This window comes from Carcharhinus amblyrhynchos, chromosome 17 (genome assembly GCF_965287045.1).
Source record: "Carcharhinus amblyrhynchos chromosome 17, sCarAmb.v2.hapA, whole genome shotgun sequence".
Lineage (NCBI taxonomy): Eukaryota > Metazoa > Chordata > Chondrichthyes > Carcharhiniformes > Carcharhinidae > Carcharhinus > Carcharhinus amblyrhynchos.
The window spans coordinates 32,917,767-32,942,866 of NC_137340.1; the positions used below are offsets into that span (position 1 = coordinate 32,917,767).

The window sequence follows — 25,100 nt, forward strand, 5'->3', positions numbered from 1 at the left end:
GGCCTGGGCTGACTCACCGGCTCCGCCATTTGCAGCTTCGGGCGCGGAGAGAGGAAGCGGCTCCCGACATGGAGGACGACTCGTACCCGCGCACCCTGTGAGTGTGTGACCAAACCACCGCAACAAAAACAGTAAATTCAAAACCTGGCCGCCTTCTGAAACAATAGTAAAATAAACGGCAGGGTTTTTTAAAAAAAAACGGCTGGAAGGCGGCGTCGGGTTTAATTTTGCCGAAGGCCTGGCGCGGGCTTGGTGCCGGAGTCAGGGCCCCGGCTCCCCGGGAAGGGGGGGGAGGAGGCGGTGGAAGAGAGACTGGGTGAGGGAGAGCGAGGTTCTTAACTAACTCCGACCCCCACCGCGCCCGGGGAAGAGGGAGGGAGTCCATTTTGTGTTGACAAACAGCGGCTTCGCCGAGTGAGTCGATGCCGGCCGCTGGCGCTGGCTTTTTGCCGGGGCCCAGTCTCCCTGTCCTGGGGGAGGAAAGAGACGGGGATGGGGGGAGGAGATAGAGGGAGAAAGGAAATAAACTTCCTTCAGAGAAAAAAAAAGCTGCTGCACTTTTCCTGACGGGAGCGGAACAGATGTTCTGGCTTCCAAAGACTGCTCTTGACCCAAGTTTTAAATGTTTTCCTTTTGTAGTTTTCGCTTTGGTCTATTTTTGGGTTTTGTTTCGAAACATGCACTTTACCCATGCAACTTGGTCAACAAGTGGCCAGTGAGTGTGAATATTTATTCTACCTGTAAAGAACGTTTGTTCCAAAATTGTTTGTTAGCTTTGCAGATTTATTGGCGCATGTGGCCTCCTTATCTACAGCATTGTGTTAAATATCAGGGAAGATTGCCATGTTGATGGATTTATGATTGAAGATGAATGATTGTTCTGAGACGTGAATCTTTTTTTTGTGTGTTGCAAGGAGCTTGTGCACATTATTAACGTCAATATCTGTAGAAAGATTGAGGATGTATTTAGTTTTGGTCATGATTTAAGCTGACTTGTAAAAAAAATTTCCAGGTTTAAAAAGATACACAATTGAAATGCCAAATACCCCTCCTCTTAAGAAACACAATTTGTTTTGGTGTGCGTGCATGCTTTATGGCATTTCTATATTTTAGTCATACTGTCTTTTGAGAATTTCATAATGGCTTGCTAGTTTTAAATTTTTTTCCAGGGATGTTCCCAGCCTGTTTCTTCCAAGTTAAGTGACTCCAGGAAAACACTCAATTTTTGGAAGTATTATTCCACATCTTTTCACTGGACTATTGTCTGTGCACAGGGAAATGATTGTTTTTCACAATCTGAATCTCATCAGTGTTTTATGCTGTACCACTTGTTAAAGGAAAAAGTAAACTAAATGTACTGAAGTGTGTGCATCACATGATCTTTTAATTAGGAATTGTCACAACATGCCTAATCAGTTGTTACCAGTTAAATCACTTTTAAAGGTACCGAAATGAAAATTTGCTAACTGACTTTGAAATGTCTACTTGTTTTTCAGCTACGTAGGTAATCTCTCTAGAGATGTGACTGAAGCCCTTATACTTCAACTTTTTAGTCAGATTGGTCCATGCAAAAGTTGTAAAATGATTACTGAGGTAAGAAAACAAGATTACACTCCCAAGAATTATATAACCTCACTGTCAGTGATTATTCTGAATTCTGTTCTGCTGTAAAAGCTGGTTCCATTCCTACAATATCTACAGGCGCAAAGTAATATGTTACAAAAAGGACCAGTTTCTACATTGACTTTGTTTTGTGCAAAATGTGATTATCTCCATGTTAAATCTAGTATTTTATCCTTTTTAAATGACTTGGAGTGGTTCTTGAAAAACTCAAGTATGACAGTTCACTATTTTGAATTTAGAAGTACCAGCATTTTTGATTTTCTTTGTAGAAATAGTTTATAAGCTGGTTTCCAAGTGTAAGTTTCAGATTCAGTTGCATAATCTAAAAAAGGGGGCATTTTGTAGTAGGAGGGCAAATAAAATGTGGGCGTAAGTCTGATGAAATGCAATAATTTCTTTGGATATAAGAAATACTATCTTTCTGGACCATGTAACAAATTCAAATTTTTCTTGAGGTGTATACAGCCTGCATGTGAAAAATCTGCATGCTGTGCTACTCTGACCAGGTTGGTAGAAAATTTTGTCACAGCAGCAAGGGACAGCTTCTCCCCCTCCACTCCCTCTGCAAATGTGCTTTTTGCTCATTTGGCTGTTCACTGGAGCAGCGCAGCTTAGGTCAGCACCTTGACAGCGTGGCAGTTTACACGTTTCCAATTCCTTTGGAGCTCCTGTCATAGCATTGTAGAAACTGTAATGATGGCAGACAAAGCACACGAACATGAATACCAACTGTTGGAAGGTAGAATTTAATTTAACAGATGATATAGCATTGTAGAAAGTGTAATGATGGCATATCATCTGTTAAATTAGATTCTACCTTCCAACAGTTGGTATTCATGTTCATGTGCTTTGTCTGCTTGTTGATAATTAATTGTTGGTTCAGAAACATATTGGTTTCTCACTGCTAAATGACTTACAGGGTTGTCACCCAATGTGTTAACAAAAATATTCCATTAGTTACCTAAATACCAGCTGGATACACTGGTTGGAACATACATTTGGTGCTATTGCCAGATAAATTGCAGGAAAATAACTTTTAATTAGTATTTGGATGGCACGATAGCACAGTGGTTAACACTGCTGCCTTATAGCGCCAGGGATCCGGGTTCAACTTCCAGCTTGGGTCACATTCTCCCCAAGTCTGTGTGGGTTTCCTCTGGGTGCTTCAATTTCTTCCCACAGTCCAAAAATGTATGGGTTAGGTGGATTGGCCATGCTAAATTGCTCCTTAGTGTCAGGGGGACTTGCTAGGGTAAATGCATGGGGTCATGGGAATAGGGCCTGAGTGGGATTGTGGTCAGTGCAGACTTGATGGGCCAAATGGCCTCCTGCACTGTAGGATTCAATGATTCCATGTATTCAAAATATCTGCTGATTGGATCATGGATAAACTGAGGTGACTGTAGATAAAAGTTGAACTGTACCTTAATATGAACTGAAAAGCAGTGAAGTGCCCATGATATCTTTGCCGCTGAGGTGAATGCATTGCTTTCTTTATTAATGAAGATCAATAGGTTTGTAATCCAGCAAGTTCAAAAGTAATGATTTGATGTTAAATTGTTCTGATTTTATTCATTGATACAATATATTGCCTTGAAGATCAGTTTGAAAGGGAATGATTGAATTTTTAGGTGGAACCCATATCAGTAATTTTTTGGCATCTTAAATTTATAATATTTCTGAGTCTGCTGAACACAGATCCATGGTATTGAGCTGTTTCATCCATTGGAATTATTAATTGAAACGTTTGAATCTAAGCATTAACCTTAATGAAGCATTTTGCAATTCATTTATTTTCTGGTTGATATCAAGTTGTCCAAATTTTTTTTTAAAGTACTTAAATGTGTGCAACTGAAATAATTTAGTGTGGTCAGGGCTATTGCAGCCTATGTATTAATCTTGAAATGAGGTGATTGTAATGGGCAGAGAGTACAACAGAAGATTTAGTATCGAAGGGGATGCTACTTTTTTGCCTTCAATGCTTGTGATTCCTGTAAGCTTGAGGAAGGGAATACGTTTTTAATGGACGTGGATGGAGCAGAGCCGGTTATGTCTGGATTGCACATTATGGGGGTTTGTGGACTGCAAGACTATCCCAAATGAACGCACCTGCAGTCAGACTTTGTCTTGAATCCTGCCATTCAGTCATTGAGCTGAAGTGTGAGTTTGTGATGCACACACATGGAGGGGGGTGCAGTATATGCATAGTTCAGTCCACTCTTTGGTCAGAGGCTTTCACTTATGATCCATTTCACCGTACAGCCTTCATTCTGATTCTCTTCCCTATGCGTAACCCATGTCATCCAGTGCTGTTCTCACTGTCCCCACTACATAGCTCCATGTCATCTGCAAACAACATTGATCATGGCACTTCCTGACTCATTTGCCAGCATAATGGTTTGTCAGTGTTGCTCTAATAGAGATCATGATTTGAATGAATCTTGTTTGAAAGGGGGAACTGCAATTCGCCAGGAAATAACGCTTCTAGATTTAGGTAAGGTTGACTTGAATGTGATGAAGATACGGTCCACAGTGAAGTTGCTAAATCTGTTAATGCGTAAATGGCCAATCAGTGCCAGTCACTCAGTTTAATGTAATACAGAATTAGTTTGTAGTCAAAAGTGTAAGAGTTTCACTTGTCAAAAACCAAACTATGGATGATTAAAGAGTTGAGCGACAACATAAAACGAAAGACATGTCAACAAAACAAACCCTGGCAAATAGGAAGGATGGAAGAAATAGTAAAGGGTGAGAAAGCAGATAAAGTATTCAAAAAAAACCTTGTTAGTGATCAACGAAACAAGCAAGGAAATGCTAAGTATGCTGACTGACTACTTACTCTCAGTATTTAGAGTGGAGAAGAGCTTTGCAGATTGGATATCTCAGAAAAGTAAATGAATCCAGGATCCCTGAAAATAAACATAGGCAAAATTACAGTAACAGGGAAAGAGAATAACAAATTCCCAGAACCAGATGGTTTACATAACAAAGTTTTAAAAGAAGTCTGAGAACAATGTTTTAACTGTAATCTGCTTAATTCTGAAGCTATTCCTTTAAATGAAGAATTGTGCTCATCTGTCATTTAAGAAAAGGAGAGTGCAAAACCAAGGAATTATAGATCAGCTAGCAAAACACCTGTTACCAGGAAATTACTAATCTGTAAATTAAGAACAGTAACTGAACACCTTAAATATCAAACTCGTGTGAAAGATCTAGCTTGGATTTTTAAGGGCACAGTAAGAAGTCTCAACATCAGGTTCAAATCCAACAGGTTTATTTGGTATCATGAGCTTTTGGAAAACTGCCCCTTCGTCAGGTGAGTGGAGAGCTGGATTCACAAACAGGGCAAACATTGAATTGCAAGATAATGATTGGATTATGAGTCTTTACAAGTAATCAAGTCTTTACAGTACAGACAATACGAGTGGAGAGAGGGATAATCACAGGTTAAAGAGGTGTGAATGTCTCCAGCCAGGACAGTTAGTAGGATTCTGCAAGCCCAGGCCAAATGCTGGGGGTTACACACAGTGCGACATGAACCCAAGATCCCGGTTGAGGCAGTCCTTGTGTGCAGAATTTGGCTATCAGTTTTTGCTTGGTGATTCTGCAAGCTGACATGTTTAATGCCTTATGAAAATGGAATTTGTTTTGGAGAGGTGACCAACGGTCGGTCGTAGATGAGTTATTTATATGTATTTCTAGAACGTATAAAGCTGAAGCTCGTGGAATTAAAGGCAGTTGTTGACCCGATTAAGCAACCAGTTAAATGGTAGAAGACAGAGTTTGGATAATGAACAAGTACTTTAATTCACAAGATGTGATGTGTTTCAAGATTGTGTCGGGGCCTCAATTATTCGTAATGATCTAAATGATGTGATAGCCACAATCAAATTTGCTGATAATGACAAAGATTAATGTAATGTGAAATTATGAAATGTTGATTAAAAAGTGGACAAAATGATGGCAAATGACTTGCCATGTAGCTAACTATAGTCATTTACTTTAAACCTTAAGGATGGAACAAGTTGCTTTCCAAATGGTAGCGGTCCAAAGAAACATGGGAATCTGGGTAACCAGATCATTAAAACATCACACTGCAGAAAATAACCAAAGCAAATGGAATACTGGCCTAGAGAAAGCTCTCGTTAATCGATAGCTGGATCACTGATCAGTTCTGAGTGTCATGTCTTGATCAAAAGGAATGCAACTAAAATTTGCCATCATTATACCTGGGGCTAAATTCTGAAGTGGAACAGGGAGTAGATGTGAGAGAAACCTTCAGCTGGTTGAGGAACTATGGGCCCGGGTGCTGTCTAAATTAGAGCCAGACTTTTCAGAATGAAATTGAGAAGAATGTTATGAAAGGGTGGTAAAGGTTTAGAATTCTTGCAAATGGTAGTTGTTAGATCAACTGTAAATTTTAGACCTGAAATTGGTAAGGCAGTCCTTATCATATTGAATGGAACAACCTACAAGCCAGCACTCTGTTGCTGCATTGTTTAGTCTTTGGAATTCAGACCATAACATTTCAGGATTTTTTTGCACCTTTCTCAAGTTTTCTGGCCAGGGTGAATGCTTGCCCAAGATATGCCATGCACCTGTCTTTATATATCAAACACTCATTCTCTTGTATGTTTTGCATAGTGGGAGGCATTCTCTCTTTTTGTTGCCTGTTGCCCTTTTTGGCACATTGTTTGGCTAAAAATATTAAAACAAAAACTGAAGAACAAAAACTGAAGATGTAGTTTGTCTTCTGTTGAATGCAGGCGTTAGTTTATTGATAGGCTATTTGATGAGTTTGCGTTCTGTTTGAAATAGGGCATCTTTTAAAAGTTCTACCTGTCCAGCAGCACTGTTATCCTGATAATATGGGTAAGATTATCTTCAAATTTTTGATTTATTTTTAGGTGTCAATTAGGTGGAGCAACTTTGCAGTGATTTCATTATAGTTTGGCTTTCAAAATGGGTGCTAATTTTGTCCTTTAATGAAAATAGGACAAATGCATTTACATTGCATTGATTTCCAGACTTTCCAAAATCCTTAATGGTCAATGAGTTAATTTTAATGTATCATTAGTGCTTTAATGCAGCTAATCAGTTTAATCTGAAGTCCCCAAAAATGAGGTAAGATGACAATTATTTTAGGTACTGGAAGGACAAATGTTGGCCAGCTTGTCAGGGAGAATTTTTCTGCCCTTCTGATAGTGCTATGGAATCTCGAAGTGAGAGCAGCACTCCCTTAGTATGGTACTGGACTCAGTCTAGATTATGTACTCAAATCAATGGAGTGTGGATTGAATTCCTACCCAATTGCTGCATCAATGCTATTATATTTTCTTTGTGGTATTTATTAAAGTTTTGTTTTATGAATTGTTATAGAATATTGAGACATTCTTTATGCTGTAAAGGCAAAGAGGAGCTCCAGTTGTGCCCTTGTAAGAAAATCTTGGGATAAATTGAGGAGAGACTTGAGATGATGGGAAAAAATATAAAGTTTTGATGAGGAAGAAATTCCTCCTCGGAATGATACTGAGTGAATATCAATTTAAAATCCTCTGAGACAAAAGCTGGAAATTTCTTCAGTCAGTGTTAGTGCACACATTGTCTTAGGAGAGAAAGCATTTAAAGCAGAGACCATAGAATTTTGTATGAAAGTGGACAAATATATGAAGTTAAAGATGATGTGTAGCAAGGAGAAAGTAAATGGTGTTTGTTTTAGATGCCTTAGGAGCTTCCATATATAATTTTTGTTTTTTTATCATTTTTGGGGGGGTACACATTGAAAATTGAACAGTTGCCTGAAAAGAGGGGAAACAACAATAAGAAAAATTTGACACAATTGCAGTATTGATTTTAATTCCATATATTTGTCAGCATTCAATTTTAAATGCTATTAAAAAAAAAGTAAATTAGTGTTGCTTCCTTGATAAACGCAAATCATCTGTGAGCTATGTTGTCCAGGCAATTGCACAGAGGATAAAATAGCTGAAACCTATAGTGATTTACCATGGTAGTTTACTACCTACATTTATCCAGGAACAGATACTTCCACTGCTTATGACATTGCAACAGCCTGCCACCAGTTGTTCTACAAAGTGTAAATATTTGAGCAATGTGTGCTACTTAATTTTTCTATCTCTAAGTGACACTAAATCTAGTACTCAAAATGACATGGGCATCAGAAATGTAGAGGAAATAAAGTTTTGAAGAGAGTTCTGTCTTCCATCTATCCCAAGTGTAGCTTCTCAGAATATTTTAGATGATTTTCCACTATTTGTTTGAGCCATTTTTAATTGTTGCATTGGGACCAAATTTCAAAAATGTGCAGAAGAGGGTTTTTGTGTTTGGCAAAGAATATTATCGAATAAAGTTTCTACTGTGATTTTTAGATTGTGCAATAGAAGATTATGTTCTTGATGTGCATTACGTTTGCAGCTTTTCTTCACAAAACGTAATGTAATTGCCATGCAGATTTTCGGTGTCATTTGACTTTCACTTTTTAAAGGTATCATGAAACTAGCCTTTTAGCTCCCACGAATAATATTATATTACCACATCAATGCTGAAATGACTTCATTTCAGCACAGCGTTGCTGCACCAACCATATGATCCATTTGTGTTAAGGTCAGAATTAAATTTGCTTAAGCTTAATTATTGTGGCAATAGTTCAGGTATTTGTGAAAATGATCTAACATATGTTTATATGTAACTACTTTCAAAATCTAAATGTACCAGCTCAGAAAGAAAGGTTCAAAACCTAAAATTATGCTCAAGTCTTCAAATGTTGAAGATAAATAATAATTCCATTGTATTTGTTGAGTGTTAGGCTTTAACTGTTAGGAGTTTCATTATCTTGAGACCTGGATTTATGCATACATTTCAATCTGTTGATTTTAAGTTACCAACTGAACGCCAAATCAAGTGTACGTTTGGTGCTGTGATGGGTAATGTACCTTATCGCACTGTTCTTTCTAGCCTTCTGAAGATTACAGTAACATTTTGAATCAGGATGCAACTTGTAACATATTCAGTGATTTCAAAAATAGCACCTTTTGAAGTATTTAGTACTTTTTGTTTGTTTTGTAACATTTTATTGCAAATATACAATGAAGTGAACATATTATTATAGGCTCATGTTAGAACTCAGCGTTAATTGGCGAGTTATCTTAATGATCATGCTTGTAAAATTGCTTCCTATTCAAGTTTGTGAGTAAATGCTATTTACATAACATTTGATAAACTCTTGAGCTGCTTCATCTACCTGTTCTATTTACCATTTACCGGTAAATTAAATTTGACTTTTTAAAAACAAAACAGATGCTCATGTGGCAGTAGTCATACATACCATCCCAGATAAAAATAACCCCCTTCACTGGAGACACAATTTCAGCTCCATTCCTGATTGCAGACGGGGAAAGATCAGTGTCACAGCAATTGCAGCAGATCTCTGCAAAAATTAAATCCTCACAATATTTGCTATTCTTTGCCGCACAAAACATTGGCTGTGGAAGTTAGCCAACAGGTTAGCAATTTTTACTAATGATGTTAGGGTTCAACTAGTAAAAATGCTGTTTTCTTTCTTTAAATATATTTAAAAGCCAGGGGTAGCCCTGATTTACATAAATGTTCAGAAATATTAAATGTGTTCAGTAATTTCCTTTTAAATTGTTTGTGTTTGTGGACAGATTGGCTATAAAAGTAAAAGGCTATAATGTAGATCTGTAAGTATTTCATTTGGTTTCTTTGTACTAAGTTTTCATGAATTTTTCTTCTCAGCAAACCGCAAGCAGAAGGGTGAACTCTTCTGTTGGATTTTCTGTTTTGCAGCATTCAAGCAATGATCCGTATTGCTTTGTGGAATTCTACGAGCATAGGGATGCAGCAGCTGCATTGGCTGCAATGAATGGCCGTAAAATAATGGGTAAGGTAAGCTATCGTATCTAAAGGGTGAGTGAGGAGAGCATTTAGCTGGAAAAATTAAGATGTGATACTTTGAACAGTGCCTGTCTGTTTCATTGGTTAGGTAGAGAAACAAAATACGTCAGTTTCCCTTTGCAAGTATTATAGGTTCAAAACAAGGGAATTAAGGGTTGTGGGGAGAAAGCGGGAAAGTGGAACTGATCCACTTCAGATCAGCCATGATCTTATTGAATGGTGGGGCAGGCTCGAAGGGCTAGATGGCCTACTCCTGCTCCTATTTCTTATATTCTTAAAATGAAACTAGATTTTAACCATTGTTTTAATCCCCCTCAAAATGAAATGTTTTCAGTGTAATGTACCATTTGATAAATAAAAATTTCTTCAGTTTGTTGACGAATAATCCAGTGGATCTTAATGGATTCTATTGTTTGAGTGACTGAAGAGTCCTTTAGAGATGATTCTTAATAAAGCATTGGGAAAGTTAGGATCTCTGGGAATCATGGCCTTAATTCAAGAACAACTTTTTAAAAATTATTTTAAAACCCAGCTGTTGATTCGTCAACCATTCTAATGTACTGTATTTAGTTTGGGGACCGTTCTTGATATAAACTCAAGATATTAGCTTGGAGGAAAATTAAGTTCAACATTGAGTAATAAATGGAAAGTTCCGTCCAAAACATGTGGAGCCAACAGCTCAACATGAGTAAAAACTAAATTCTAGGATGTATTTTGAGGAATAGATTACAAGCAAGAAGTTGATGTTAATTTGGTTAGATACACAAGGAGTACATAGTGCAGTTCTGTTCTCCATATGACAGAAGTGCTAGTGAAGCCCTTGAGAAAATATAACAATTTAGAGGGTACAACTGTTGAAGATTGAGCAGGCTTGGAAGCAAAAGGTCTATAAGGTAATGAAAAGGTTTGTTAAGTGTAAGTGTGGAAAAATATTTTCCACTTGAGTCCATACAGGGAGCCATTAATATAATGTGCTCTATCAGATTAATTAAGGAGATTTTTAAATTGCCATGTATGTGGAACTTGCTGCCACTGAATTAGAGAGCATTCATATATAAAGGAGAAGTGAATCGGCGGGGGGGGGGTGGACAGCGGGGACAAAGTGGGCACCGATAATGAGTAGTGGAATCTTATGTGGGTTTCAAATACAGGCATATGGTCCTGTTAGCCTGACTGGTCTATCTCCAAATTGTAAATTCTAGAAATACATGAGATTTCCTGTAATGCACCTACTTAGCTACAGCTAACATGACTAAAATGCAGATAATTTGATATAAAAAAAACATGGTAACAGGAGTAGGCTGTGCTATTTAGCACCTAGAGTCACTGGCATTCAATGTGTTATGGCGGACCTGTGATCTAACTTCGCAAACCTGCTATTTTCCCCTCGTTCCTTGATGTCTTGTAATAAAAAAATTAATTTCTATTTAAAGTTGATATAGCATCAATAGCCTTGATGGAAGTGCACTGTAAACTTACAGCACCCTTTAAATGCAGTGTTTACTAATTTCACTTCTAAAAGGTCTAATTTTTAGATGTTCTCTTATTCGAGACTGGCTAACCAGCAGCAGAAATAGTTTCTATCTACCCTATCAATTCCCCATAATTTATTAGCTGTGATCAAATCACCCCTTGAAATGTTTAAATTCCAGGAATAATTTGTGTAATCCTTCCTCTTACTGTAACATTTGGATTTTTTTGTGTTATCCTGGTAAACTATGCAACACCCCCAAGGGCAGTATATCCTTTCCAAGCTATGGCACCAAGAACTGCTCTTATTAATCAAGATGTGTTTTAACCAGGCTTTGTATAAATGAAGCATGATTTCCAACTCCTGGTATTCCAGTCTTCTTGATATATAGTCCAGAATTCCATTAATTTTTTTGTTTTCTGCACTGTTAGCTAAATCTGCATACTTCAGGCAACTCCCCACACACCCCTCCTTGTATCGCCACAGTTCCTACCTTCTCAATCGTTTGGAAAGTACCCTTGTACATAAGTGCAAGGTTCCTGGTATCCTTAAGCTCATTTTTCTTGCTTTTGAAATACGTGTACCATAACTTTGCCCTGTCACTTAATCTATCAAAATCACTTGTTTTATGCCTCCAACTGCTTACATTGCTGCCTTTTGTCATTGTTGGCAAATTTGTATTTGTGGCTTTCCAGTCCATTAAGCTGTTAATAAATATAGTAACTAATTGAAGTCCTACCACAGAAGCTTGTGGGTCATGATTAGTCAAATCCCAAGAGTTAGAGAACCCATTCACTATCCTTACTCCTTCTGTCCTCCCATTCCCTAACCAGTTCAATAATTTGCCCTCAATTCCATGAGCTTCAACTAATTCTTAAGTCCGTACAAGTAACGTCAGTAGGTACTTGTGATCCACTACTTAAAAAAAATCGGATTCATCGGGCATGACCAACCGTTCACAAATTCATGCTGGTTCTCTTGTCACTTAACTTTTTTGGTTCTGTATTTTTATTGTACCCCATGCCCATAATAAAGCAATATCATATAATGCAGTATATTATTAAAATTTTTAAATTCTTGTGTAAGAATAAATAAACTTGAATTAATTCTTAATGAAGTTTTTCATTTTTAAATTTTAGGAAGTCAAAGTGAACTGGGCAACAACACCAAGTAGCCAGAAGAAAGATACAACCAGTAAGTGCTTTGTTTTCTTGACTTTTTTTAAACACTCCCCCCCCCCCCCCCCAGTATGTTGAAGCTGATTGTGATTATATGTTACACATGTATAGCAATGTTGTAATGCATTTGTACTTTTGCACATTTTAAAGAGTATAATTTCAGCCCTTTGCCCAAGTTACCTTCAGTGGGGCCAGCAAGCTGCTTTGAAGTATTATGGTGCATTACTTTTGCATTCGGGTCTTCAACTTTTAAACTCAAAACCTCTACTGAAGAATGATGTAGTGAAATGTCTTGTAGGGGAAGAGAAATTTGTCATTCAACACAAGATCTGAGCCTTCTAGTTCAGGAAGTTAACTTGGGTGCATGTGAAACCTAGTAATACATTGTAAATCATCCACATGTTTTGTATTTTCAATGAATAGGGCAATATTTTTTCTTTGACTTGAATTTCCAAAAATTTGCATGCTTATTTTGCAAACTAATATTGGGTCAGACTTGTTTGTCTAACTTAATTTGATTTTTCCCCCAGTTTTTGGTTTCTTTATGGGGACTAAAGAAAAAGAAGAAAATGTTAAGGCAGTTGTTCTTTTATAAAATTGGATAAGTTATTGAAGCTGATTTATTTATTGTGTAACATTTGTGTTGATACAGTACTTCCTGTTTCATCTTTTTGTTGGAGTTGTTTGTTTCCTGAAAACTTAATATTTAGTTACAAATTAAACTAAGTGCGCTTAATTCAAGATACTGAATGAAAATATGTAAATGTTTGATTCTGGAATCCAGCTCGTGTGAAATAGAACATAGAACATTACAGCGCAGAACAGGCCCTTCGGCCCACGATGTTGCGCTGACCAGTTAAAAAACAATGACCCTCTAACCTAAACCAATCCCTTTTCATCCATAAACCTATCCACGGATCTCTTAAACGCACCCAAACTAAGCGCATTTACAACTGCAGCAGGCAGGGCATTCCAATCCCTCACCACCCTCTGGGTAAATAGACATGAATTGATTTTTTTTTCAAGTTCTATAAACATGGAAGTAGATTTTGAGTAAATGGGCCATATGTTTTGCTGTGTTGCATCATTGGAGAGTTTGCTCTATTTTTGCCACCATTACAGAGCATTCAGCAAAGTTACATATAATGTGTTTAGTTTCAAGATATTGTATAAATGGATTTTAGAAACATGCAAACTAATGGCATTACTAGTAGCAAAGGAAAGCTGAGTTAAATGCTTTATATCTTTTCTCAAAGCAGATGAGACAGGCCTGTTGATTGGGCTAACTTTACCAATGTGAATGACTTGGCAAACAGGTGTTTTGAGTCAAACATCAATTTCCTTAACTGAAGTAGTATTTCAGTGCTGTTCACATACTTCTGTGATCAACATTCAGCAGCTGTTTTCATGATTATCTCAGTTGCTCAGAAGAAAGGCATGAAGGTTTTTTGAACAAAATGGTTTTTAATAAAAATTGAAAGATGTTAGGTATTGGAAGGTGCTTTGAATTTTGGGCTTTCATTTTAGAATCTGGAGCAATACATAGCATTCTTTGTAGCATTGTGGCTGAAATGCATTTTCAGCAAAAAACGTAGCATTAATATTTTCCATTTCCACATCAGCCATTTTGCCGTTTCTGAATGAGACTGCCAATTTGGTGCAGTGGACACATGCATGCCAGGAATTGGGATTGAAACTGAATGTTCCTTTTCTGTAGGACATTTATAATGAATAGACAGAAGATACTTAAACTCATTCACCTGGGTTAAGTTCAAACTTGAATCCCAAAGCCTCTTGTCCTGTAGTGCCCTAGCCTTTATTTTGGACTCGATATTTTCAAAAGACATGATGAAATTAGTATTGCATTGTAGTTGATTTAAATATTGTGCACATCAAGAATTTATGAACATTTTTAGATGTATTCAATTTAGGACGTAAAACCTAGACTGAAGGAAGGCCATTTGACAACCAAGTCAGCTCTTAGCACAGGAATAGTTCCCATTCAACCTCCTGAATGTTGCATATAAACGGCCAAATCGGCAAAGTAATGCAGTACTTTTCATCTTCATTAATCAACCTTGGCCTAGTGCCCATTACAAACAAAACTCTTATCCCATTCTAGCAATAGAAGACTGCTTTTCTCCTGTGCAACATTTCATCATTGATGGGTGTACCTATCCCAGTAATCTACTTCTTAATATCATGATACATATCCCATTTTTTTGAAGGGATCAATCTGATTACTTCATCCCACCATTACCCCAGTACCACTATTTGCCATATTTTGTGAATTTCTGTTAATTTAAAACTTTTTTCATAAATTTGTTTGATTACTTTTGATTTTGTTCCATTTATCTGATCTACCTTGCTACTGAACTTTTTCTACAAGCATACAATTTATGAAGCAAGTATTTCAAGAAAGCTATCAAAAGCAAAGTGCTTGTGAGAATTTGATACCATGCAGATTCCTTTCAATTGATAATTCTTCCTGTTGTAAAACCATGTTTAATTTTGAGCTAATTTGGCATGAAGTTTACTTAAGTGCTTTGTATGTAGAACTTCAATAAATGACTTCTGAAATTCCAAATATCATACCCAGATAGTTATCCTCATGGTCAGAGCAGTGAATTATGACAGTTGGTTTTAAGTTCTTACTATTCCTTTTCAAGTATTCCCTTTAAGTAGTGCATCACTGTAACTCTTTGCTTAGAGGATATTACATAGCCTTTTTTTGTTTCGCTGTTTGGGCTCAGAAAATGCAATGAACATTTTTTTGTGCATCCCCACATAAATTCAAGCCTCAGAGAGGCAAGTAAAAATGGGTACTTTTGCAAAATCATATCGGTCTATTTTCTGTTTAGGGTTGAATCTAAATTTACAGGAAAAAATGTTGTGGGGTTGATATGGAGTTTAACTGAAGGTATTTATTAAATTCTTATTGTCTTCTCAGATCATTTTCACGTGTTTGTTGGTGACTTAAGCCCTGAGATAACCACGGAGGATCTCAAATCTGCTTTTGCACCCTTTGGTAGAATATCGTAAGTATTTTCCAGTTCTTTAAAATTCACATTTTTTACATTGAGCATTTTCTTTTATCAGAGCTCTTAAAAATAAATCAATTCAGCACTGAAACTGATATTCCCAGTTGAGTTCTGTCAAGTGACAGTGAAAAAGATGTAATGTTTTTGCACAAGGCAAATATAGTGGCTTTTTTCCCCAGTTACTTGAAGCCTTTTTATTCAAAAGCACCTTATTTAGAATGTGATCCAGAGGAAAGCAACCTGTCCTATATGAACTGCTGGAGTCCGGTCCATAACTTGTAACTTGACAGTTCAAAATTTCTTTTAGGTAAAAGGAGAAGGGTTTTTTATATCAGGTTAGTTCTGAATTATTGGTTTTAGAAATTATAGCAAATTTTGGCCACACTTAATAAAACTTATGGAGCAATTATATTAAGAAAAGATTGTCTCGTTCTCCAAGTGATGTATGGCCCTCAGCAATGGATGATTATATTAACTGTAACTGAATTTTGTATTTAATTTTCCACTTAATATTTGGCAGTAGATAGTTTCCTCAATTGATGAAAACACAATGAGGAGAGAGGCTGGTTGCAATTTTTAATATACTTTCTGGAATAGATTTAATGCTAATTCATAGAAGTCTGGTAATTGCATTAATATCATAAGTCAAAATGGTAGTGACCAGGTCTGTGATCCCAATGTTGCGCACCACCTGTGTTGTATCAGTGAAGTGTCTAATAGCTTATCTGTGCTTTAATTCTTTTCAATTATGCTTTAAAAAGTCATGTAATATTGCAGATTTCTGATATTTGCCATAGATTCAATGGTTCTAAGGGTTCTTTCAGAAAACATGATGTCTATAGGTATGAAAGATGTATTTTGTTTTGAGTTAGAGTTGTTTTGTCCAGAAAGAGAAAATCTTTATTTGTCTTGCTCGTTTTACTTGTATTGGAAGATGCATACTAGCTAATCCATTCTAGAGCTTGATAAATTTTTGCTCTATGGATGTCAGAACTAGATCTCAATTTATATAAACCATGCAATAGGTACAAAATAGTTGGTTGCAATTCCATGTGATTATCCTAATCATTGAAGATCTTCCTTGAATGAGTTAATGTAGCTGCCAGTGTTTTGAAGTAGTGTTTGCACTATAAATTCAATATAGGCAGTAGCGATTCAATTAATGTCAATTTATTTATTCAGCAGAAAAATGAATGAGGAGTTTGTTGCCTTAGTATCTGTCATCCAAAAATGCTGTTTTTGTATTTTGCAGTTATACAAATTTTGTTTTGGCGTGGGTATTTTGTGAATCTAATCAAAATCGTCAACTAATAGAAATGGTTTCGATATAGGTTTTATTTGAACATATAAATTCCTAATTACCAGCTCTGGAGACATGAACAGTAGTTTATTTTGCAACAAATCAGCAATACCCCTTGATGTTGTAGCTCGTGATCTGGTTCTGAAACTTTACATTGAGTTTATTTGGAAATTCTGCAAATGTTTTAATGCATTATCTAAATATTCTTTATCAAGTTTAAAATCTGCAGAAGGACTAGGTTGGTGTGAATTTTTAGTGCATTCTGGTTTTTAAAATTGTTTACATTTGCAGATTGATGTGTAGTTTATCCTGTTAGTGTATAAGCTTGAAGTTCGATTTTTTTTGGAGTGGAATTATGCAGACAGTATTTTAAACTTGATAATTTGAAGTGCTAATAAAACTCTTGGCTGGCTGTAGTCACTGTTCATTTGTAATGATGTTGGCTGTTCTCATAACTATTTCAATAACTGGGTGTTGCTGAGCATAGTTGTGATTGTATTTTTGTTGTTTGTGTGCAGAACTTTAACTTTCTCCCTGTTAATAGCAAGTCACAGTTGCTATTATTCGCATCTCTCGCACACATGCTTCAGATATGATGTCAGTTAGTACATATAACAAAAACAAAAAAAAACAGGGCCAACAAGATTGCTAATACTTTAAGAATTGTTTTTTATTTTAAATAAGCCACTGGAATGTTAGTTTCTGATAACTGAGAAATTATTGTAAATGGATTGTTGGCATTTTGTATCTTGCTTTATTTTATTTTCGCATACTTTGCCCCTTATCTGACTTTTACTTGTCTTGTCAGTTGTTTGGCCACTGTCATGGAATAATATTGAATATTGCATGTTGATCTGTATAGGAATTAAGTTACAGACCGACACTTCGCAAGTGCGTCACTAAATGATTAGTGAAGAGAAAGCAAAATCCCAGGGGCTACGTGTGTTACAAGAATTGTGGTTTTGTTTCATGTGTTGACTATTTGTTTTCTAACAGTCTGGGTGATTGAAGACATTGGTTATATCCCAGGTTGACTTGTCTTGACTTGCACAGTTTGGTGCTGAGACTTGAATGTCTTTTCAAGTGTACAATAATGTACTTTTCTGAAGTCAAATCAAAAGCTCAGAGTTAAGTTGTTTTCAGTTTGTTTTTTTTTGTTGGGTGTGATACCAAATAATGAACAGTTAAACTGAATTGAACATCATGTGGTTGCATTTGAGTTCTATGTTAGCGTTATGTTTGAGAATGGATTTGAATGCAGAATATGAGGGGGATTGCAGTGCATTGAGGGTAACTTAGGAAGGGATGGAGTTCTGGCTGAGGATGAAGTTCAACCAGTGAAATTCAGTCCAAAGCATAGGCATGAAAAAAGAATTGTGCTCAAATCAAAGAAACCTGTCAGCTGTTTCAATTGTTTGGTTTTTTTTTGGAGAGAGATTAGCCTGTCAGGATGCTGGCAACTTGTCATTGGAGCAGATCACCCAGCAAAAATGGTGTAGCTAAACTCTTATGCTATGAAGTCAGGTACCATGATAAATAGACATTTGTTTAGGCAGTGTAATCATACCTGTCAGTTACAATTCGTTTGCGTGTAAAAAAAAAATTATGGATTCTATGGTTGAGTTCAAATTACTGTGCAAATGTGTTTTAAACATAATTGAACTATTAGATTTCTGTTATTAGGGCAATCTGCTATGTATATATCTTGGTTAAGTGGAATAGTTTAGCCTTAATTTACTGCAACCAAAGCACTTGCCCAGAATTAACTGGACTGAGCATCCTGTGACAAGCGCAGGGAGTTGATGATTTTATTCATCTCTTTAGTTCATATTTTTGCACTGCAGTTTGCCAGAAGTGCAAGTTGATAATAAGGCACCAAAGACTTTGAGTCACAGGACCAATAATCCATCTTCTTAACCAATGAAATTTAAGGATTGAGAAAGAAACAACATATGGCAGAGGGAATTTATAATCAAATTTGCAGAAAGAAATTGAGGAGGCAGAAAGTTTTAAAAAAACCTGCAGATGTGAGACTTAAGTTTCAGTTCACTTTCTGTGCTTCCTTTGAGATTGATTGGGATAGTAGGATCATAAATCATCCCATTGTGCCATGAAATATCCTTAACTTTGTGCAGTGAACAATTCATATTTATGGCATAAATCCAACAATTTCCTGACATGGGGAGGTTGATGGTGAGATCCTGTTTTTTGTGAGGCTAACGGAATGCAAATTGTCCCAATAGTTTGACAATTCACAACTAATGTTTTACCTCTTTCTCATCAAAAAATGTTTTAAAATGAATGATGGCATGCTGTGCCTTGTTCCCGTCAAATAGTGGGCCAATACATAAATTCGCAGACATTTTCTGATAACTGAGCAGTATGAATTAATGCGCGGTACTGTTTTTCCACCAGTAGGTGTTGCTGGGCGATCGGAATTTTTTTAGTGTTCAAAATGCTTGCAAGGGCCTTTGAATCAGTATTAGTGCTGGTCATTTCTTGACACCTTTATTAATTAAAACTGCACTGTTCAGAAGATGCTACATTTTAAAAATGGAGTTAAATACATAAATTAACACTTTTTTAAAAAAAACTCTGCTTGTTTGCACTTCAATCTACACGTTGAGTAACATTTTATATACTGTCAACTACCTGTATTGTAATGACTGGTCTAGTATTTATTGCTGCTTTCGTAGTTCTCATCTACTTCAATTATCTAAATAGTAAATTAGTGTAAATTTCAACAGAGCACTTGTAAGATTGCTTGTACACAGGCTACAGAAAGTAATGGAGAAATGTGCAGCTTTTTGTAGTTTGAGTCATAATTAAAAGTAATAGCATTCTGGTTATTTTACAGAATTGCTGTTAAGAATGGACAGGATCCCCATGGCTAACTGCAAGGAACTGTGCACACTGGAAGTTCATTAACTCAGTTGTAGTTTTTTTCTCATTTCTATTTATTCTCTTTTTTATAAATTTATTAGACTTGATTGTTAACATTTTAATGTGCTCTATATAGTGCGAATTTCGTATTCCCAATCCTATTGACGTGCTTACAAATCCTATGTAATTGTTGTTCGTACTGGTGTGCTTAGTATTGTTTTAGTTTCATATTCATTTTCTAAATTTCTGAAAGTCTCAATTTTTCAAAATTTACAGCTGCCCACAGTCCAAAAAGAGGGTAGAGAATTGACCATACCAAGAAAAATAAAGAATTCAGTTAACAGGCGATGTATGCCTTTTTTAATTCCTATTTTTTTTCTCTTTTCTGAATTTTTATATTTCAAGTATTTGTGTGGCTAGGTAGAACACACATTATTAAAGGCTCTGTATAGAAATGCATGGTTAAGGAGAATTGGAATTGTATTTTGTACTGCAGACTATTTCTCAGTTTAGTGTTAGTGAGGGTTAGTGTTTAAAAATCTGTTGAAGAGTTCATGGTTTCCAGTTCAGTAAAATTAGCGAAACAACGTTCAGGATACTACAGTTTGCATGTTTGCTATTTACTTCTACACTAAAGGTTAAGCTGTAACAAAGGATAGAACAATTAGTTATTATGGTGGGATCATAAAAATCCCATTTTTTTCAAAGTTGACTTGTGCTGACAATACAGTGTGTGTGGTTCCTTTTTTTATTTTGTTCAGGGGTATGCTATGTTTTACTTATTCAGCTGTATCTGTTTACACAGGGACGCTCGTGTTGTAAAAGACTTGGCAACAGGGAAATCTAAAGGCTATGGATTTGTATCTTTTTATAGTAAACTGGTAAGTTCTTCTGAAATGTAATGCATTGGGTAAAGTTTAACCATTAAAAGTAATGCATTTTAATATTTGCCAAAATTTTGAATGCACAATATGCAGTTAATAGCCTGACATGCAGTGTGCTATCATATTTGCATTTTGAAGTCATAGAAAATGAGGCTGGATAAGCCATTGATCCATTTCTTGTGTTCTAGCCATTCTATCCATTGCGGTATTTCATTCAAATACTTCATTTTTATGTTGGAAATTGGTCATTTTCCCTATCAACGTCCATTGGTAAACTACCAAAAACTAGCCAGTTTGAGCTTTTTTGAGGACGTAACTGATAAATAGGTAAGGGTGAACCAGTGGATGTGGTACATTTGGATTTTCAGAAAGCTTTTGATAAAGTGTCATGCAAGAGATGCAAAACTGAAGCACATGGGATTGGGGATTAATATTGGCATGGATTAGCAAGGAATTGATTAGCAGACAGGATACAATAGGAATAAATGTATTCTTTTGAAAGTGTCAGGCAGTGACTTGATGTTCAGCAGTGACCAGTACTTAGGCCCCAGCTATTCACAATATACACCTATGATTTGGGCTAGGGAAGCAAAAATAATTTTTCCAAGTTTGCTGATGACACAACTTTGTGGGAATGTGAGCGATGAGGAGGATGTTCAGAGGCTTCATGGTGACTTAGATAAATTGAGTGAGCGGGCAAACACATGGCAGATGCAGTATAATATGGCTAAATGTGAAGTTATGCATTTCAGGTTGAGAAATGGAATGGCAGAATATTATTTCAATAGTGATAGATTGGGAAATGCTGATGACAAAGGGACCTGGGTGTCCAAGTTAGACCGGTTACTGAAAGTAACATGCAGGTACAGCAAGTATTTAGAAAGACAAATCATATGTTGGCCTTCATTGCAAGAAGACTTGAGTACATGAGCAAGAATGTTTTACTGCACTTATACGGGGCCTTGATGAGACCACAGCTGGAGTATTGTGTAGTTTTGGTCTCCTTACCTAAGGAAGGATACAGAAACATGCAATGAAAGTTCATCAGACTGATTTTTGGGATGGCATGATTATTGTATGAGCAGAGAATTTTTCATTTGACTTATTATTGTCACGCATTAACATAGTGAAAAGTATTGTTTCTTGTGTGCTATACAGACAAAACATACCGTGCATAGAGAAGGAAATGAGGGCGTGCAGAATGTAGTGTTTACAGTCATAGCTTGTGTGTAGAGAAAGATCAACTTAATAAGACACAACCTGTTTTCACTGGCATTTAAAATGAGAGGGGATCTCATTGAAACCTGTGAAATTCTGGCAGGGCTGGACAGATTGGATACAGGGATGTTGTTCCCCTTGGTGGGGATGTCTAGAAAAAGTGAGCATAGTCTCAGGATATCGGGTAAGCCATTTCGGACTGAGACAGAGGGTTGTGAACCTGTGGAAAACTGCAGAGGCCAAGTCATTAAATATGTTTAAGAAGGAAATGGATAGATTTCTAGACTTTAAAGGCATCAAGGAGAATGGAGAGAGTGCAGGAGTATGGCATTGAGATCGAGGATAAACCATGATCATATTGAATGATGGAGCAGACTCAGAGTCAAATGGTCCCGTACTGCTGCTCCTCCTTTGTGTTTCTCAGTCATGTTTCTTTGTATCCTGCCTGAATGTACCACTTCACAATTTGTATTTCCATGTTCAGGTTGTTTTGTGACAACTGAGTTGGCTCCACTGGGCCTTGGTAATTTGAAAAACTGAAACCTATTTCCTTCAGAAATCTTTAGAGAAAAACATGGATGTTAGTAGCCTGTGTGGAGCCCAATATTCCATGAGGCGAAATGTCCCAAGCTCCAATAAATTGTAAAATAGATTTTTACCCCCCTCATTCATAATGACAGTTTAAAATTGATAATCTTTTATTTCTGAATTCCCAGAAATATCAGACATTTTTAAAAAGTCATTACTCATCTTGCACAATGTAATGTCCTTGCAACTTTCTTGAATGTAGCTAGACATGACTGCTGTATTTAGAATTCCATTGAGATCGCGTTCCTGCTTTGATTTGCTTAACACTTCCATTAATTCTGCAATTCCTCTGCCTGCTCAGTGTCCCTAAACATTTGACTTTTCAACTGACTACCTTAAATTCTAGTTGAAAAAATGTTGTCACGATTCCTTGTATTTAAAGCCTCTATACCCTGAAATCCTCCTAATGAAGCTTTTCTGCACCTTTCCCATTTCCTAACATGCTCAGAACACACTACTCTTAACTACAACCTGACCCCAGTAACTTGCATATTTTTTATCTCTGCCACTTGGTGGCTAGATGTAATCTGTTTGTTCGTCTTTGTTTACAGTAACTGCAAACAATAAATCTCAAACTAATGGATGATTTCAGTGAAACCTGATACACAGGTTATGGCCAAAGGGAGAACTGATTTGCTTTTGACAAAGATGTTGATCCAGATCCTGGAATTTTTTAAACAAACTGTTCATAATAGGAGATGGGTGAATTGACTCTCTAAGAATGTTGTGGATTGTTGCAATTGTCAAAATGACTTTCAGTGCAGGTTGTTGGATGTGGATTGACCTGAAATCCTCGGTAAGATGGAAGCTCGTAATAAAAAATTTGTTCCTTTTTCAGTCTTGTATTTACAGAGCATTAATCGAGATGGGGGGGAGAGAGAGTCTCAAGGAAGAGTCGCATAATTGTAATAGTGTTAACACTGCTCTCTTCACTTGTTGGATCTGTAATGCCCTCTGCTGCACTAGCATTTATGCATTTAGTCACTTGGGAAATCTGAAAATTTCTTCAAGATACAGAAATCACAGTTTTAACAGTTTGGATATAATGGATAAAAAAAGCATTTCTTGGATGGGATATGTCCTGTAGAAGTAAAAGGAAGCTGTAGGAATTCGTGTTTGACGAATTTACTGGATTTTTATGAAGGTGTGACTAGGGCAGTAGACAGAGGGGAACTGGTGGATGTGGTGTTTTTAGATTTCCAGAAGGCGTTCGATAAGGCACCTCACAAAAGGTTGCTGCAGGAGGTTAGGTTACACAGAGTTGGGGGTAAAGTGTTAGCGTGGATTGAGGGTTGGCTATCTAACAGGAAGCAGAGTTGGAATAAATGGGTGCTTTTCTAGTTGGCAGTTGGTGACTAGTGGCGTGCCGCAGGGATCGGTGCTGGGGCCTCAACTGTTTACTATATACATAAACAATCTGGAAGAGGGCACTGAGTGTAGGGGAACAAAGTTTGCTGATGTCAAGAAGGTGAGTGGAAAGGCGAATTGCGTGGAGGATGCAAGAAGTCTGCAGAGAGATTTGGATAGGCTGAGTTAGTGGGCGAGGACCTGGCAGATGGAGTATAACACTGGCAAATGTGAGGTTTATCCACTTTGGAAGAAATAATAGTAGGATGGAATATTATTTAAATGGTGAAAAGTTGCAGCATGCTACTGTGCAGAGGGACCTGGGGGCCCTTGTGCACAAATCGCAAAAACTCAGTCTGCAGGTGCAGCAGGTGATCCAAGAAGGCGAATGGAATGTTGGCCTTTATCGTGAGGGGGATAGAATATAAAAGCAGGGAGGTGTTGCTGCAAGGCACTGGTGAGGCTGCAACTGGTGTATTGTGTGCCGTTTTGGTCCCCTTATTTGCAAAAGGATATATTGGCCTTAGAGGGAGTACAGAGAAGGTTCACCAGGCTGATACCGGAGATGAGGGGGTTAGCTTGTGAGTAGAGATTGGCTAGGTTGGGCCTGTACTCGTTGGAGTTTAGAAGGCTGAGGGGGGATCTTATCGAGACTTACGAGATAATGAAGGGGCTAGATAGGGTAGAGGTAGAGAGATTCTTTCCACTTAGAAAGGAAACCAGAACGAGAGGGCACAGCCTCAAAATAAAGGGGGGGCAGTTTAGAACAGAGTTGAGGAGGAACTTCTTCTTTGAGGGTGGTGAACCTCTGGAATTCTCTGCCCATTGAAGTGGTGGAGGCTACCTCGTTGAATATGTTAAGTCATGGGTAGATAGATTTCTGATAGACAAGGGAATTAAGGGTTATGGGGAGAAAGCGGGAAAGTGGAACTGATCCACTTCAGATCAGCCATGATCTTATTGAATGGCGGGGCGGGCTAGATGGCCTCTTCCTGCTCGTATTTCTTATGTCGATACAGGTAATAGTACAGACTTGGGACTTGCATTGATATTTTCCTACCTAACTACTTTTTATCTTGATGGATGAGCAAATACATTAAGGTAGAGAATGTGATTGAAGCCAGTGATATTTCTGGTGTGTTTATTTTCTAAAATTTATCATTTGTATCTGGTTTACTTTTTGATTTTTTTTCATAAGATCTGCATTCTCTTTGAGGATAACAGATTGCAGGATAGTTTACAAGTGCTGTCTCAAATGACAATGCCCTTATTGCACTGAAATAAATCAGTCACAAACTTTGCATTTCATGAATGTTTGTTATGTATAATTGGTTATCTTTACCTAATACAGCAAGTCCTTATGCAGTGTACCTGTTAAGTGAGGTTTTAGCTTGGATGATAGAACGTAGAACATTACTGTGCAGTGCAGGTCCTTCGGCCCTCGATGTTGCACCGATCTGTGAAACCAATCTAAAGCCCATCTCACCTACGCTATTCCAATATCATCCATATGTTTATCCAATGACCATTTAAATAGTGACTTGCCATTTTTGTGAATTGCTTTTCACTGGGCTCACTTGTGTTAGAAAATTGCTATTAAATATGCACAATTATCAGATTTTTGTTTACAGC

General features: G+C 37.0%; 1 protein-coding gene across 4 annotated transcripts in view; it reads left to right on the plus strand.

Moving 5' to 3' along the window:
- tial1 (TIA1 cytotoxic granule-associated RNA binding protein-like 1) overlaps window positions 1-25,100 on the plus strand; it is a 38,469-nt gene continuing 13,369 nt past the window's right edge. Inside the window, exons 1-6 of one of the 4 annotated variants that reach the window (XM_080205747.1) lie at window positions 1-97; window positions 1,497-1,593; window positions 9,400-9,549; window positions 12,169-12,223; window positions 15,158-15,245; window positions 20,237-20,312. In XM_080205747.1, coding sequence (XP_080061873.1) covers window positions 69-97; window positions 1,497-1,593; window positions 9,400-9,549; window positions 12,169-12,223; window positions 15,158-15,245; window positions 20,237-20,312 — 495 coding nt within the window. In that variant the 5' untranslated portion in view covers window positions 1-68. Of the gene's footprint in view, window positions 132-696; window positions 716-1,496; window positions 1,594-9,399; window positions 9,550-12,168; window positions 12,224-15,157; window positions 15,246-19,443; window positions 19,781-20,236; window positions 20,313-25,100 lie in introns of those variants that run through there. The other 3 variants (XM_080205748.1, XM_080205749.1, XM_080205750.1) reach the window with 3 other exon arrangements.